This window comes from Vanacampus margaritifer, chromosome 2 (genome assembly GCF_051991255.1).
Source record: "Vanacampus margaritifer isolate UIUO_Vmar chromosome 2, RoL_Vmar_1.0, whole genome shotgun sequence".
Taxonomy (NCBI): domain Eukaryota; kingdom Metazoa; phylum Chordata; class Actinopteri; order Syngnathiformes; family Syngnathidae; genus Vanacampus; species Vanacampus margaritifer.
Genome location: NC_135433.1, coordinates 38,527,041 through 38,545,883, shown reverse-complemented (window position 1 = coordinate 38,545,883; position 18,843 = coordinate 38,527,041). Strand labels below are relative to the sequence as shown.

General features: G+C 40.3%; 1 protein-coding gene and 1 long non-coding RNA gene across 3 annotated transcripts in view; one reads left to right on the top strand and one right to left on the bottom strand.

Moving 5' to 3' along the window:
- LOC144044855 (netrin-G1-like) overlaps positions 1 to 4,647 on the top strand; it is a 93,417-nt gene extending 88,770 nt beyond the window's left edge. For both annotated transcript variants that reach the window (XM_077559524.1, XM_077559523.1), the window contains one exon: positions 956 to 4,647. In XM_077559524.1, coding sequence (XP_077415650.1) covers positions 956 to 1,182 — 227 coding nt within the window. In that variant the 3' untranslated portion in view covers positions 1,183 to 4,647. The remainder of the gene's footprint in view (positions 1 to 955) is intronic.
- LOC144044857 (uncharacterized) overlaps positions 1 to 18,843 on the bottom strand; it is a 109,734-nt gene that overhangs the window by 85,269 nt on the left and 5,622 nt on the right. The window lies entirely within an intron of this gene.

Here is an 18,843-nt window from a genome sequence, read left to right as displayed (position 1 = left end):
TGTTCCATTTCAAATATTACCAGTGTCCAAAAACAGCATTTATACAGTTTTTATGTTGTTTTTTTATGCTAGAGCATACAGAAGGCTTTCATGCTGCCTCTGAATTGAAGAAAACGGTTGAAGCAATGGTAGTTATTACACAAAAACGGCCAGCAGGTGGCAGCAGAGTATAAGAGATCAACCCAGGGCCATGTTGCAAAAGGGTTGTTTTCCTCACAGTTTTAAACAGATTTGTGAATAATGAAGAAACTTATCTATATTCTAATGCTAATTGGGACAGATAGAAATATACTTTTTTTTTTCCTGATGAAAGAAGACACTCTAATCTTTCTTTTGGTAGATTCCATGTTTTTATAGCAATAGAACACAATATTCTGTGAGCCTTACAAAATCAGTCCAAATCCAGTGAAACAGCCGGGCGCAAAGGGGGTTGCATCAGTGAAAATAGCTGGGAGTGAATAAGTTAAAGAACAACATTTTGTTGTTGTTGTTTTCAAAAATGGTTATCATATATGAATGACAATGACAGTCTTTTTTTACATAAGTGTCTGTATAGTGTATCAAACTATATCCGTGTGAAAGTACAGAGTGAGTATTTTCCCACTTCTGAGTAAAAGGCGGTAGTTTTGTGGGGTTGTTTGGGATGAGTATCTGTCTTCTCCACCTCCCAGCGCTGAAAATGAACACAATGGGCTGCCTCACAATACACGCATTGTTCAATTAATTAATTTCACCTCATGGCTGTCGTGCTTTGCTGCTTATTTTGTGTTGCTGGGTTTATTTGTTCCCGCTTTGCCACTCTAAAAATGTCTCATGAAAGTCCTTGTCCCGACCTCCCTCAAGAGTACGGGTGACGCAAGACAAGACGAGAAGAGGCAGCTCGTGCCCCTGCGGAACCTCCTGTCGACACGCTCCCGACTGACGCGCCCTATTTTGTGTGTGTGTGTGTCCGCAGCCCGGGTGTGTGACAACGCTATGCTACGCTGCCAGAACGGTGGCACGTGCCACCACCACCAGCGCTGCCACTGCTCCCCGGGCTTCACCGGTGTCCTGTGCGAGAAGGCCCGTTGCCAGGGCCCAGGCGAGTGTGACGACCAACTGTTGGGACGGGCCCCCCACCGCCATCTTACCGCTTACCGTCTTGTTCTCGCCTCTCTGTTACTGATTGTTTCTCTTTGCTGAGTAACCAAAACCCCTAAAACACGGACATACGCAAAGAGGCGGACCTCTGGACAGTGTGGACCTCAGCAACCTAACTCTTTTGTACGTCTCAGGACGCCGTCGCCCAATAGTACACTAGATGGACTGATGAAACGTCACTGCTGTCTTGTAATCTCACAGAGGAAACAACTGTTATATGATGTGATTGGCGGATACTTTGTTAAAGAGAGCATTCTGAACTACCTGAAAACTGTACAAACCTACACATTTTCTTAGAATTATCATAAAGAATTCAGAGGTGCCAACCCTCGATATTTTCCCTGATTCACAGTTTAACAAAAATGTGCAAATCTTGACTTTACGGAGGTTTAACATCCCTTTCACCAGCTGGTGTCGGTGCCTCAGCCAAAACATGAACTTCATTCATGAATAGTCCCGTTAGGTGTGCGGTGTTAGAGTTAAAATGACTTTAAAATAAGAGGATGGTATCAGGTGGTGTGTGAGAAAGGCTCCAGGACTGGCGTTGCAAAAGATTAACCGGCATTTCAAATCCAAACTTAAGTAATCATCCTCACGTGCTTTCCCAGCCTTCTCTGACAAGTGTTCCTGCAGAACTGGAAGGAAAAATTCCGATGTCTCGCCAAAAGAGCAAAGCCGTCGGAGTAGCATACCTTGCACTTCTGTGCTTGCGCTGGAGGGAACAGGCCATGCACAGTAAGAACAGGTTGGGTGTTAGGTTGAGTTTAGGGTGAGGCTACAGATCCAGTTTACTAGACGGGTATGCTGATCTGACAAAACACCGGCATCCTCCACAGGTCCATCGTTATCACCATCTTGTTGTCATGCCTGGCGAGTAGCGAGGATACTCCATCATGGCGGTGTTCTTCTCGGACAAGAACTGTTGGATGCTCTGGGTTTTGTGAGCAGGCGCGTTGACATAGCCATGACAAAGCAGGAAATCTTTATAGATTTGCTGGTTGATCATCCTATTTTACACACTTGTAAGTCACATCCTATTACCTTTACTAGACATGGACTATGCTCTGACTACTAATGTCTTCTCACATACCAGGAAGATGGTCCTCTTATTAAATATCAAAGAGCAACTATGCCGCAGTCACAAAACATACTCAGTCAGTTTTAAGTCAGAAAGTCTGAGACATACATTTACTTAAGATTGTACTGAAATGTATCATTATCCTCAAAGAGACACATTTTGAAGACGTGGATAACATAGAGATGGTCATGATAATGGCGCTGTAGGGGATAGCAAGGGGTGCGTGAAGGCATGACAAAGAATGCTGGGAAAGTGCGTTCCACTCCAGGCGGTGTCTCCAGTCCTAGAACTTTGTCTGTCTGAATCTAAATCTACGTCCGTCCTGATAGTAGACATACATCATGGTAAGCAAGCATGACATAATGCAACACAATTTGAATGAGTACAGAGCAGACGCAATAAGATTTTAAGACTTTGGATGCAAGATGGATTAAGTCCAGAAAGGGAGACACAGTAACGAGCCATAAGACACCACCACAAGAAGCACTGATGAATTTAAAAACACACAGGGTCCTTAGTGCAACCTTTCAAAGACCAATTTACAGCAAGAAGCCAGCAAACTCCAGTCGTTTTGGTTAACAGAACCCCTTTCACGCTGTTTTCCCAGCAAATTGGCATAACAATAGAGCCAGACAGAGTTCGCCGAAGCGAGACATTGCCGTGCCTGTAGTGAGCATTCATGTAGACGTTGATGCGCTACGCATACGATAATTCAATGTCAGCACCGATGTCTGGGACGGCCATAATTGCTTTCGACTGAAAGGTGCCGTGGGCAGTCATGTGTTAAACTTAACACTCTGGTAGCGACTTCCTGCTATCGCTTTACACACTGGTGGCGTGCCGCCTCTGTTAGGCCTTTGATAATATGTCATAAGCCAGTATATTTACAGCTCGACTTCAACCCGCCATCCTCAATTGGCACGTTATACGTACGGGATAGTAAGTAAGTACGGGAAAAAGCCTGTATACAGTAGATGGAAAGTGTAGAAGGGGCTCGACTCTAGCCTTTGGTACTTCATCAGAAGCTGGCAAGTTTGTAGGTCAACCAGCCCTTCCGACATTGGTACTTTCCAAACACAGGACAGAGAGATGGGATAAAGTCACAGATGAGACGTATACGGTGACATATTGGTGACGTAACGATCTCGCTTTGGTTTTGCTTTCTGCCTCTAGCCACTTTCGTACTGCCTTTGCGGTGAATTGTCACATCACAGTGGAGTCATTTTATGGCCTGTGCCATTCAGACAGAACTTGCTATTTACATAACTAGATGCGCCGTGACGTCAGCGTGACAGGGACACGCATTCAACACAAAGGCGTGTAGGCATCTCGGATTGTTAAACTTCACACTGTGGTAGCAGATCGCTAAAAACGCAGCTTAGATGACGTATGGATGTTATATTGTTGACTTAATTATGTCGATCTGGGTTGGTTCTCTGCTGGTGTGAAGCCAAAGGCACTGGTACTGAAACCAGCACTGGCATCAGCTTGGCATGAAAAGGATGCAATAGATCTCTTTGATTCCAGAATGTATTTTGCATTATTTGCTCACATCTCCATGTGTTCTCTGGCAAGACAAGATCATGCCAGGGTATGTTTTGGATTATTGGTGCACTCGCACTGAGCATTAATTATATAATGCGTGTAAATCAGATGAATCAAGTAGATGTCCTCAATGTCAAGAGTTGTGATTTACACCTTCCAGGAAAATGCTGAGGGTTGAGAGTAATGTATGTAGTACATATGTGTACGGGGGACATCTCCAAACATATTGCCTCACTTGCTTCCTTACCTTTCTTGTCTCTTCACTTCTTTGCCTTCCCTCCTTTACTTCCCGTGCTTCTGGTGACTTGTGATTACTCCTATAACCCCTCCCCGTCCCCTCCCCGCCTTGTTTTGCCAAATGCTGCACATGTGCTACTATGGAGGCCATTGACAAAATTTATAAAGTGTTTAATTTTGCTTCGTATTCATGTTAGAGTGCGGGGCTTGGTAAAGAAAGTATCAAAGTAAGTGTATTTAATTTTTGTACAAAAACAAGATATTTTCATGAATTAGCCAAGATGCGTTGCTTGTTTTCTATTGCGGCAGGCAGACGTGGACTACGTAACAGGTTTGGTTGTATCGTTTGTTTGCTTATGTGCGCACACAGTTCTCTTTAAAAAAATGTTTACACACTCACAGAATACACTTCCACCAAAGGGGAAAAAGGAAAAATTATGTCTTGTCTTGTTGTTGAAAATTTAGTGTGTAGTCGTGTGTGTGTGTGTGCGTGCGTGTGCTTTATTTACAAAGCTACTGTGGTTCCTCCAATGCCAACCCCACACTATAGCCCGACTCATCCCAATTGGACATTAAAAAAATACACAAGGCAGCACTTTATCTGTGGCTAGCTTTAGTCTGTGGCTAGCTAGCAAAGCTAAGGTTGTAGTCTACGTCTTAACTCAGTGCTCCGTTTTGCCAAACAGCACAAACAGATGGATACAAATGCAGACATCAGTCACAGACAAGCCAAATAAAGTCCTCTGTTCACAAAATGCTGTTCAATACTGGCGATGACTGAGAGGCCTATCAAGCCAACGGGAATCACAACAAAAACGGGAAATGGAAACCTACCAAAACAGCACAAACAGATGGAAGTTAATGCACACAACCAGAGCCACAAGAGCCAAAATAAAGTATTTTGTACACAAACTGGCCAATACTGGCACCAACTGGAAGTCCTATTAAACCAGGAAAGGGAGCAAAAATAAATAAAAAAAATGGAAGCAGAACCTTACAAACATAAAACCAGCAGCGCATAAAGATGGACTCAAAAACACAGCACTATTCACAGAAGAGCCAAATCAAAGCTCATTGTCAACACAAACAGCTGGTCAATATCAATTTATGACTGATAGTCCTATAAAGCCTAAAAACACTTCTACCTAGCGTCATCAGTCGTCCCGCTTGAATCGTGACAGTCCTGGTTTTGAGCACTGTGTCCTGAGTCCCAATCAGTCACACAGTTGTCATAGCGATTCACAATCATACTTTCACATTCACGTTTGCTCTTTCATTCTCATCCGTACTAATCACTAGCAGGCGTGCTTTTGTCATACCGGAACTTCCTGCTTCCGTGTCTAAGAATCACTGGAAAGGTAGTTGGTAGAGCCAACCCAACGCAAGCTGAACCGGCATTTTTTCTAATCTTACAATGTGGGACCGGCGCAAGCTAAACGGCACAGCCTAAACGGCACAGCCTAAACGGCACAGCCTAAACGGCACAGCCAGCTCCCCAATGGCTGCCGGGAACGAGCAAAAAGGTTGAATCATGGTGAGTGCTTTGTTTTATTTAGTGCTGTTGTACTGTTAAAATAATGCTTAAGGCTAATCTTGGTTAAGTAATAACACAACCACCAGATTGTCACCAGATTGATTTGCAATTATATTCGTTATGAATAGTTGCTAACTTGTTGGTGAGAATTTATTGTATATTTGATAATCAGCAAAATTATAGTGTTTTGGTTTTTCATATTGAAAATCTGGGAGTCCTACTATTAAGCTTCATGATGAAACTAGCTAAAATTAGGTCTGGAGTGGTGCACTAATCCCTAAAATGTGACAAATTTTATAAGAATTTTATTTGAGCTTCAAATTTTGTTCTTAAAACCATTGACAGACTTCTTGCTCGGTTGCTTTTTGCTGTGTGATGCACTTCATCCGACAGGAATCGGCGGAACCACAGGCTTAAAAATCCCCATCGGCTTTATATGACCCAAGAAAGACCCCCAACGCAAAAGACGATTGGTCAGTGGCGAGTTTCCATCTGAGATGACGACTAATCCTTGAATCAAAATGGGAGAAGGGAAGAGAGTCCGCTGGAAAGGCGGCATCCTGCTGCGGGAGCCTTCATGGCAGCTACGCTCTGAGGGAAAATTAGCTTTAATTCAAAGAGGGTCAATGAATAAAAATGAAGTCGCATCCCACTGGGTGGCATATTGAGTGCTGAGACCAATTTTATTTGAGAGATGAATTCCCCTCCCGAGGGTTGTCGCGAAATACCTTACTGTGTTTGAATCTGCAGTAAGTGCCTCTCATTAAGTCATACCGTTGACAAAATAATTTAAAAACGGCTGGTTTTGGAATTGTAAAATAATTGTGAGGAACCAAATATGGAAAAAAGGCATTTAAAGCCAAGCAGGATCGGATATTAATTCAGTGGAGCGTTTAATGTTTCTTGAGACAGGCGCGTCATTAGCATTGTGTTCATTTGAGCCAGGGGAAAAAAACAAGTATACCTGTGAGTTGGTAAGTCCTTGAAAAGTTGAATGCTGTACTGTAAGAGTACAGTTGACATACAAACTCTTTGCACTTCTGCACAAAAAAAAAAAAAGGTCTCAGACATTGAAATACAGATTTTAAAGTTTGTGCTTTTGAATTTGGTGAGTTCATCTTTATACAAAATGAAAAGCATAATCTGAAATGCTTTCATTTTTTGTGTCAACTAAAACTCTCAAAATCTCATTACTTTGTGTCGAACGCAGTGACGATATTGTAACACAGGGGTCACCAATCATTTTAAGATAGTGATGGGATTTTCGGCTCTTTTGGGTGATCCGGTTCATGTGGATCGGCTCAGTGAAAAGAGCCGGCTCTTTTTGGCTCTCAAACAGCTCTTTAAACTTTAGCTTTTCTTTTAAATATTTACGACAAATTTAGCATACATTTTGATAAATGACTTGGTGAACTAAGTATTTCACTCTACGACTGTAAAAAGCAACAATTATAAAGTTAAAAAAAAAGTTTTTTTGGTTATTTTATTGAAAGTTAAAGAGGCTACAAACAATAAATAAGCAACAAAATCAAAACTTCAACCAACAAAAAATCAAAATAACAATCAAATAACGAAAATAGTGCGCAGTAATTTAAGTGCAACAGCGAACAAAACATTGTAAGCTACTCACCAAGTCCAGGATAAAATACCTTGTTTTATTTAAAATTGGCATTCAGAAAAACTAAATACTTTAACTCTTTTTCTCTGTTTGTTTTCTCCTCCTCGTCTCTCTCTCTCTCTCTCTCTCTCTGACTGATGGAGACGCGGAGCACTTGCTTGGCATGCTGTGAGTGTACTGCATGCCCTCGCCCCTTTCTCTTCCCGTCTCTTCCTCTCTGAGCCAAACATTGCTTCAGACACGTGAAAAATAGACAGCGACATAGGAAGAGAGAGAGAGAGAGGGATAATGACGGAGGGAGGGAGCCGGCTCTAATCGTTCACTTCTTTGTACTGGCTCGTTTACGAACGACCCATCACTATTTTGAAAGTGACCGCACTTCTTGGGTACCAATTAATGCAAAGGACTACCAGTTTGTTTCCTCATTTCCGAATTAAGGAATGTGTAGCCAACTAGCATCCCAACTTAAGGGTAAGGGTGGAAAATGGGAATGTATCCAAAAAATATCCTAAAGGTGAGAGACAACTTTTACAGATAATATAATTTTCCCATTAAGACCCAGTCAACTGTAAAACTTATCAGATATCAGCAGATGTGTTCGACTAACTTTAAACTTTCAACACCTAGTAATGCTAGCATGAACCACGTAGCATCAAAACATCAAGGTAATGTGACGTTCACAGTTTGTATTCTGTAGCAAATTATTTTGCGTACCGTAGCTCCGTTTTCTAGACTAGCAACTACTAAAGATGGCCTTAAAATAACACCAGAAATTAATTAACACTCTAACAAACAAAGTTTTCAACACAACACAGCAAAGAAATGCTTACAAATGGTTACTAGTTACTAGTAACCACTAGTAACAAATGGTTACTAGTATTACTTTGTTGCAGTTACTTGGTTCTGAATCAGCAAACTTGCTAGTGGTCGAGTGCACGCAATAAAACTTCATTTATCCGACATCATTGTAAACTCTCCTGTGATTTAACAGTTTAGCTCGAGGTCTCGCCGCATGAAGTAGCCCTCGCGGAACGTGGAAGTGGCACATTAGCGACTGCGGCGGCGTTTAAGGGTCGACAATTACATTTATGACATGTTAGTGCAATGAAATCGCTCTTTTATGATACTTGATACTCCAGGCTTTTTGGGATGAATCACTGTTAATGTGATATTAAATGTGAGTGTCGCGCAAGTCAACTGGCCTCCAAAGCAGGCACAATGTACTGCATATCTACACAATAACATTTGAATTTGCAGCTGAAAGAAAAAAAAACTGGCTTAAAATTAATCATCTTATCCAGTCGTACACATAAAAGAAAATGCAATAGTAATACTGTGTATACACAGCTTTCTAAGTAAAACCATTTTAAGGTAAAATAAAGAGAGAAACTTTCATTTCTTTAAAGCGGTTGTTCCACTTAATCAGTTACATAGACATGTTTTTCATTACTATATTGATTATTTTATGATGCTATTGTTATGGTTGATACTACAAAAGTGACACAGTTCTGATTTCATGCCACCATACAGCTCAATTCCGATACAGGTCGCATGAAAGAGAAAAAAAACCACACATGGGATGTGATGTATATGCTAATATCGTATCCCTTTGTGGCGAAAAAATTTATATTTGTGTCAGCACGAGCCTTATGTCATCAAAAAAGGCGTATAGAAGGTCAAGTCAAATTTCACTTTCGGTTGCTAAAAGCTTGATTTTGAATGTAAAACAACAACTGTTGGTTTGTCCTTTGGTGAGTAATACACAAACTGTAGAAAGTTCACATCTTCTAGCCCATTTCTTCCTTTCTTTTGCTTCACTTTACTTAATTTGAGCACTGGCCGTCATCCCTCTTTTTGTTGGAGCAGAGCCCCGTACTTAAACAAACTACAGAACTCCAATAGTGTTGATATTTTGTGCTAATAACATTAATATAAAAATATAAAAACTGGATGGATGAATGTATATGTGACCTTGAAGTGCTTCTCATACAAATATTTATGATAATTAAAACGATAAAAAATGATGGTGCATTGTGACATGTTTACAAATTTGGGTTGCCAACTTAGGAACAGGACTGTCGAACTTATTTCGTTTGTTGTTGGTGACAACAAGGCAATAAAACCTGAATTTGTTCACATGTCTGAACTTGCCATAGTCTAAAACTTACCTACCCTGATGGAGAAGTAGTCACAAAATTATACTGTATAGAGAGCACTTCTAGGCCAGATATATAAAACAATCAAATGAAAAACAGTAGGTGGGATGCTAACGTTCTTACGACGGCGTATTGGGGCCACGTCTAAAAAAAAAAAATTAGAGGGTGCGGGCAATATTCCCGAGAAAAGAAACTCGCAAATTAATAAAGTAGAAAATTTGCAATTTTATTAAGTGTCAAATATGCGACTTAATAAAGTGGCAGATTTGTGGAAAAAAATCCTCCAAAACTTAAGAGAAATTCACATAGCGTAGCTATAATGTTAGGATTCGTTGGTGGTTAATGGGATACTGTTTATCAAATGAAAATACAGGATGAAGACAGATTCATTCTTTATTTAAACTTCACTTGTCATACACAGCAACTAGAGTGACAACACTTCCTCATCCCCTTTCAGCTGACTAACACTAACCAATCAGAAGCCTGCATACTTTTGGTAAATGCAAGCGATTGACGGAGAGCAGCAGATTGGACACATCAACTTAAAAAAAATAATTTAGGAATGTGTAAATAATAATTCTGGAAACATAAATATACATTTTAACAAATTAACTTAAATGCTTGATCCTCAGGGTGTGAACCTTCGCAAAGCGAGGGGTCATTGTCGCTGGCCGCTTAACATCATATGCTTCATCTCTGCTAAACAATTACTATCTCCTTATTTGAAAACCCGACCGAAAAGTATCGTCACAAGCATTCGAGTAGTACGCTACGTGTATTTCTTGTAAGTCAAAAATTATAAAGTGGCAAATTTGTGAGTTTTATTCTCGGAATATTGCCCACACCCTCGCGACCACATATTCTTACTTTTTCTCAAAGATCCCAAAACACAAACGCTGTGTCGCACCGGGAGCGAGCATGCTTTTCTGTCAGTCAACAATGTAAATAATAATACGATCAGCATGCATATATGATGAGCCTCACCCTATCCCCAGCTCCGCGTTTTATTCCACAACTCTTTGAATATTAATGGCGCTTCAGCTAAAAACGGCAACAGAGATACCCGGCTTCTTTGCCGCGGCTTTTTCAACGTGAAATTAAAAGCCCCCAAACTTCTTCGGTGGCGTTCCCGACTCTCAGGGATGTTTACAGTGGAGCTAAGAGAAGCTGGGGAATCAAAGCAGCGGGTGCCGAGCTCAAGCAAGCGTGATGCGCGCTTCCGAAGAATAACTCATCCTTGACCGGTCACCGTTGCTGCACCATTATCACGGGAACAAAGGAAACAAAAGTGTGACTTTACGGTAGAGTGGAAACAATCCTCAGGTGCTGCTTGACAAAAGATGCTTTGTTTATTTAATTGCTTCTCAGGGCGCAAGTTCAGATTGTCAATGTGTGTTTATGTCATTGCAAGAGAAAATGTACCAATAATATGCTGCAGATGAAGAATCATAAGTACAATCATAAGTACAAAATTTGGACAAAAGTACTGAGAAAGATGTCGTAGTAGATGTATTATTCATACTCTAGTAGGGGTTGTGTCACGATCTTTACTATTTCTTCCTGTGGTCACTAGCCACACACAGACAGGAGATACTCATTCTAATCTCCTCCATTGTTGTTGTTGTTTATTAGCTTGTCTTCTTCCAACTGATTCTCAACTCAATTTTATTTAGACACAGCTTTAACAACAACCATAGCTGCATCAAAGTACTGTCCATATAGAAACAATCAAACCTACAAAAATAAAGACAGTTATAACAATAAATTAATACATAAAGACACTAGCAATTACAATAAAACACTCAAAAGGTATTTTACTTTAGCCAGCTACCTAAGAAAGGGGGGGGGGGGGGCTGGATTTAATAACAGCACCAATTTGCCAGACCAATTTAAAATCACAGTCCAATTGAAAATGAAAACCTAAGTTTGTTGACTTTAGATAAGCCACCAGTAGTGAGCCTAAGTCAGCAGGGTGGGACGTGAAAGGGTCACTGGGACCAAACACCATAGTCTGAAAACATTTGGGTCAAAAGTAACCCAATCATGGACTTTTTTTTAAATGGACCGATCCACTTTAAGGGTCAATTTGACCCAACTTTAACTCTTTGACTGCCAGACGTTTTCAGAAGCGGGATGTCGCCAGTGCCAGCCGATTTAAGCATTTTGACTGATCTTTCAAGGTCCACAGAAAATGTTGTGTTTGGACTATGGAAAAGCGCATACTACCAAATGAAAGATTGGACTCTCATCTTTCATCAGAAAAAAAGTTTGTTTCTAGCTTATTCCGTTCTTCAGTAATCAACAATAGAAAATGGTTACTTTCACCGAAATTCTCTGTTTTGAAACAAAAAACGGAGAAAAAGAGCTTTTTGTGAAACGATGTTATTTCATGCACTCTAGTGAATTGTACACTTCTTTTTGTCCATGAATGATGCCACAAACACCTAAATAGTGCTTTACTTCTGTAATACACCACCACCAACAATGAAAAAGTGTTTTTAGTTTGCAAAATACGTTTATTTCCATTCAACAGTGTAACAATTTGACAAAACAATTTCGCAAACTATTTGCAAATGTGTGCAACTGTGGTACTATTTACAATTATGTGGATGTTTCAAATACAGTTTTTCTTTTTGTAACGCTCTCCTGCGTGCAAGGAGAGGGAGCAGGGTTTGCACAACAGATTACTTTCACTTTCCATTGTCCGTTTCGCGTGCAGACGGTCTTTTTTTCCGGGGAATAGCAAGTAGCAGACTGTACACACTCCTCCGATGAATATGCATTGGACTCGGGGTACTCTTCGTCGTCCGATTGAACGGCCGCCTGAGCGTGCTCGGTTGTGCTCCGCGTTTTCCGGTGTTAGCATCGCTAGCCTGTGAACATTTATGACGTCGTCATACCCGCCGCGTCAGCGCTTCCAACTTCGGCGTCAACCTCGGAGTCACCATCATCATCATCGATGATGATCATCGTCGTCATCAATGTGCTCTTTAGCGTTGGTCGATGCTTTTCGTCTTTGAAAAAAACTGCTCGACCGTGAGCTGCTTAACCGGTCACCATGTTTTCTTCCCTTCCCCAGCTATTGTCCCTTCTAGCTCCGCCTCACGTCTTCTACTGACGCCTACCCAATCTTGTCAAAAGAGAGTCATTGCTGCCATCTAGGGGCCAAAAATAGTCATTAGGCTCACTAGACCTGTGTTTAGTTTCAGTTTCAGTTTCAGTTTTTGGGTAAATTGAATAACCAAAATAGTTGGGTCGGTTTTTCAGTGTGTGAGCAGTACATACTGTATGTGATTAGTGGTGTCTATAAGAGCGTCTGATTTTATTTTTTTAACTCCACAAGTAAAAAAATGTATCAACAGTGTTTAGTTGGCAACATGTCAGTCGAAGAAAGGCAAGGAGGGCTGGTGGGCGGACAGCTGACTCGCAACGGTGTACAGTACAAATCAATAAATGGAACAAAGAGCCAAGTCAAAAAGTAAACACCTTTCCATTCACTGGCTCCAGCAAGGTGAAACGTACCACCGCTGACATACCAAGACGGGGGCTGCCGGCTTTGTATTGTAAGACCAGTATGAGAGAGACATGAAGCAGTCTGGGTAATTATCGAGTGAATTATAAAAGACTATCACCTAGGCCGAATGTGTCTTAACAAGTCCGTCCGTCTGTACTGTAGGTGGCGGTTGTTGTTATTAAGCGTCACAAATCGCAAACTTTTCCTAAGACAGGTTATGGGCCCCCCCAACTACGATGGGAACAAATTATAGTATATGATGTGATTTATTACATTGTGAAGCAATATGATAATACAATATGAAATGTCGTGCTAGTTTCTCCATCAATATGTTGGCATACCGTCTAAATAAGAGAACATACCATTTTTATTTTTGAATTGGGGGTAAATGGGTGAATGTGAGCCTTTGTAAAACGCTTTGGGCACCATATGTTGTAAATAAAAGTATGGTATAAAAGCACTCCATTTACCATTACAAATACAAAGAGATGTGACAAGGCAAAACGATGTTATGACAGAATACGTGGCGTTACGATACAATACCATAACATAAAATAAGATGGGCTGTGATATAATACGCTCAAGGAATTTGTGACCATACCATTTTGATTATAGAGTAGCGAGATAGATATATATATATATATATAGGGTGATATATTACAGTGTGATGCAATGCATTTCAATGTCAAATGGCACAATACGGTAAGATTCTGATACGTCATATGGAGCCTTACAATATAATACGATGTGACACAATGCAATATGATGCATTACAATGTAACAAAATGCAATACAATGTGATGTAGTACAATGTGGTGTGATGCGAACCAAAGTGACATGATGTCATAAGCCACGACGTAACAAAATGCGATAGAATACGCTAAAAGTGATTTTTGTCTGTTTCTTTGTATCTTGGCACGCCGTAGACGTAAGACAAACGGTCGTACAAATTTATATTCCGGAACAAAGCGGATGCATTTTGCTACGATGCACAGTGTAATATAATGTGACGCGATATTATGTGATACACTCTGGTGCCATAACATGTAATACAATTAAATGCGTCAAGCTATAATGAAACAATACGATGAAAAACTTTTGCGATTTGTGTTTGTTTCTCTGTCCGTATCTTCGCCATATAGACGTAAGCGCACAGGACCGTACCATTATCGATGCAATACGATGCTTGGCACCATTTTACCATGCGTAATATATTAAGATGTGACCTAAAACAATGCTATGTGGCAATATGTGTTACGATAGGAAGACAAAATATAAGATGTCACACAATAGGCTATATAGCAATTTGTGTTCATTTCTCCATCCAAGACAAGAGCAGATTGGAAGTAATGCAATGCATAGCATAATATGATACGATGATGGCACAATGTGATATGGTGCGATGTTGCAAGCTATAGTACGACAAAATATGATGGGACATGTTAAAGCAATCTGCGGTTCGTTTCTCCATCTTTATCCTAGTTTGCTGAAGACATACTGTAAAAAAAAAGGGATGATTTTTTTTATCACTGCAATATGATGTATCGCATTGCGATGCGATGAAATACGATGTGCGCGCTCATAACCTATACATGTCTTACGCAACAGTTGCAGGAAATAAGGCATGATGCGTATTTTTAATTTAACTTTCAACGAGGAAGTTGACCCCCTCCAGGAAGAAGAAAAATACAAATCATCTTTCTCGTCACGACCACAACCCAATCGCATGACTCCTCATTTTAATACAATCAGTTCTCCAGCTACAAATGGTAATTCTGCTTAGCGTCACCATCACAGCTCTTATCCGTTATCCCTCAATGCCATCAAATCTTGCCACCTCGATTGCAAATCAGCCTCAGCCAGGATTGCCGACACCCTGCCCCGTTAAAGGAATCATACATGTATCTGCTCCTGACGCGTTCATAAATAAAAGAGCAAGTCTGTCTGCTCGCCTCCCACAGCTCGCAAAGAAATCCGTTTGTCCTCATTTATTTCATGTGGCGGCGGTGGTTTGCTTTAATGGTCCCTTTGCCTCTGCCTTAACAAGTTGAACTGGGAAGGGGAAGCAATGGGGGGGTGGAACTAAAATAACACATCTCTGGCTGTAAAACCTACCAAAAGATTGTTCCAAGCACATTGCACACGGTGTTTTTGGGATGTACAGCCTAAATAATTAGCAGATTTTATAGAACATAACACACTTTTAAATAACGTCAAAACTCACATTTTCTGTAAACCTGCAGACAAGCATTTAATAATGATCGTTTGATTGACACTGCCTTACTGGTATTAAGAAAAGGAATTTGTAATTTTATGGATGTTAAGTGATTGCTCTTTTTTTCCTCTAAAGGCCTAGATACACCAATCCGACGTCGGCCAAATGTGACCGACGCCTACCCCTTGTGGCGTCAGCCCAGACATCGGCACGTCGCGTAGAAAAATGACGTAAATACACACCGCACGGACTCCGACTATTGCCTACCTTCAGCGCATGGGCGAGAAGTAATTCTCTTCTATACCACCGGCGGCCGTAGTCATTATTTCTAAAGGCAATCGGAAACCTATTTACAGGGGCGGGATATAAAAACGTAAACAATGCATACCGGTTACTTTTTCTCTCACGATGTCCTAGCACGTGAATGAAACCCGGCTTTTTGCACAGTGTCTTATATAAAAGTAAATCCTACCTGCTATATCCAGTCGCGTCTCCATGTCATGCCATAGTTTGGCTTTCATACCTTTGTCGGCATACCCTTTAACGGTAATATCATACAATGTCGGTCTCTTTTGAACCAAAGAGACAAAGTTTTCCCGAGCTTCTGTCCAGACAGACATTATACGTTCAAATGCGGAGGGTACAGCAGGGTGACAAAATGTCATCACTTCCTCCTCTTGCTCCGTGTGCCGATTCGCTAGCTAACAGCCAATCACAGTGAACAAATGCCTCGACGCCGATTCAACATGTCGAATTTACTTCATAGTATAGTTCTTACTCAGATGTAAATTGAAGTTACCTGTACAGCAGAAACTTTGCGACCAAACCATCTGTCTTCAGACCTCTCTGCTGCTTTAGCGCACGCCATCGCTGAAATGACTCGCCCAAAATGACTTTTGTTTGGCTTCGCTTCAGTCGTTGTCTCCTCCGTTCAGCAACCTCAAAAACAGTCTTTCTATTACGGCTCGATGGTCCTGTACCCACACACGCAAGGAGCTAGCTACAGTAGGAAGACGCTACGCCGCCGCTGCGCTGGTAAACACTGTTACACTAGAGGCCTGCGCAAGCTACGTACTCGGGCCACATATGCAAGAAGTGTGATTGACAAGCCAGGAGCCAATGAATAACGAAACACCTTCATTATTGATTGGCTAGAATCTAACATTCCCCGCCACGTCCACGGTTTATGAATAATATTTTTGTGGTTGTTGTTAACCATAAGTACAAGTCTGCTACAGGTTGATAAAGTGATTTTTAAGTGAATCAGACAACTTAATCTGTAGTAAAATCCTCTCTAGTATATTAGACGTTAACTTATGTTTTCTTGGGGTGCATATGAAGCGGCAACGGCTTGACTGACGTGCTTGATGTCTGTTGCTCAGTACACCAGGAGTTTCTTTGTTTTTTAGGACGTTCTAAATGTTTGCATTTACTATACACCCAATGTTTGTGCAATAGTTTTGATCAGTTTCGTCAGGTTTTCACTAGTGGAACCCAAAGCCTAAAAGGCACTCTCTAATATTTAAACAATCAATACACAGCAGCAGTAGCAAGTAGCAGAGCTGCCAGGCTACTACAACACACAGCAGCTCGTAGCAGACACCAGACCACTATAGCAGTACACAAAGGTGTGAAATGGGAACAAAGAAGGTGAGCACAATTACGGAAGATAAAGTTGAAGATATTAAGAAACCTCTTAATTTTATGTCGGAGGAGATCTCTAATATTTCAAAGCAGCAGAAAAAGATAATGAAATTAAAGAACTCAAAAAACTGCGGAATGCGGAAAAGGACAAAAAAAATAGCTGCACTGGAGTGTAGAGTTGCAAATCTTAAACAGTACTCAAGGATGAATGATGTTATAATGAATGGCCTGAAAACTAAACCCAGGTCATAAGCGAGGGCAGTCCGTGTATGAGAGTCCACTGAACATGATTTAGACTCCATCGAGCATCAGGTAGTTCACTTTTTTGACACTAATGGGATAAAAGTGGACAGTCGGGATATGGAAGCATCTCCTGCCAACAAAGAACATAAGTATGAAGCCTTCTATTGTAATACGCTCTGTGAGCAGAAGACAGAAATTGGATTTGTTAAAACAGGAAAAAGCTGAGAGGGACAAATGACTATCTTAATGATCATCTGACAAAGAAAAATGCTGACATCGCCAGACAAGCAAGAATCATTAAAAAACAAGGTTTGCTACAGTCAATATGGAAGTACAACAGTAAAGTATTCATCAAGTTGAATGGACCACCAAAAGGAGGACAAAATACTGTCCATAAAAGACATCACAGAGGTGGAAAAGTATCAAAGAAACCAAAAAAGGGATCAGTAGAAAAATACTGATAGTGACTGTAAGGATCAGCATCCCTAGTTTAGCTCTGCTAAATTTCTGATGCATTACAACAAGGACTAACTCACAGTATTATGGACACATATCATCACAAACTGTAAAATCTACGACATGGAAACCAATTTTGTACGTAACATACTTGCAGAAGGGGAATGTAATTATTACTCAACAGAACAGTTTAATACAATGATAGATAAGGTATCTGACAAACATCTCTAATCAAAGAGTTTCTAAGTGATCTAGCACATAAATTTAAAGTGATTGCTACAACGGAAACATGGTTAAAGGAAAGTCAAATTGTTCATGTACAGATTGAAGGATACAACATGTACTATGTAAATAGATTGGATAAAACTGGTGGAGGTGTTGCTCTCTACGTCGATATGAGCTTAAATTGCAAAATTATAGAACAGAAAAGTATGAGTGACATTAATTTGATGGAAACATTGACTATCGAAATAACAAATGATATGGGTAAAAATATATTAATCACTTGTGTATATTGACCACCTGGTTCAGGAGCTGATTTATTTAGATAGAATCATTGAAATGTTGGAAGATGTCACAAACAAATCAATAATTGTATGTGGTGATTTCAATATAAATTCGGGCAATACTTCAACAACAAATGACTAAGAACGACATGGAAATTGCAGGTCTATGCCCCACGATTTCTCAACCTACAAGGATCACTACCCACAGTGCTTCTATCCTGGATAATATATATACTAGGGCTGTGAATTGCCCAGTACCTGGCGATTCAATTTGTATCACAATTCATAGGTCACGATTCGATTAGATTCATCCTGATGCGAATCTATAAATTGATTATTGCGATTTTTTTTTTTTTTACTCAAATTTAGAAAATACTCATCAGTAAACTTGTACATGTGCTCTGTAAGATTTGTATGAAAATGTATTTATTTATCTGAAAATTCAGGTTTATAACTGAACCACTGCATTTAACAAACAGGTTGCAGTCTGTTTCATATTTGAACAGCACTGAAATAAAATATTAAGGCTTAATGTTCCATTAATATAGCATTCTTCTATGCTAAATGTGTAAATCCTAACCCTAAGTAAGACGTTTTGTTGAATATTCCCATAAAAAATGTATGTTTAAAACTCGATTCGGCCGCATATCGAATTGATTCGAGAATTGTGCGCTGTAATATCGCAATATATTGCCGAATCGATTTTTTCTAACACCCCTAATATATACAAAAGTAGTGGCCCCAGAATTGACCCCTGAGGCACCCCACAAGTTACATAACTGTGTTTTGATTGCTTACTATTGTATTCAACATATCGTTTTCTATTTTTTAAATAACTAGTAACCCATTGATGTGCGACACCTCTGATACTAATCTAATATTTCATAATTTAAGGTATAGGTGTCAAACTCCGGTCTTGGAGGGCCGCAGTCCTGCAGGTTTTGGAGGTTTCCCCTC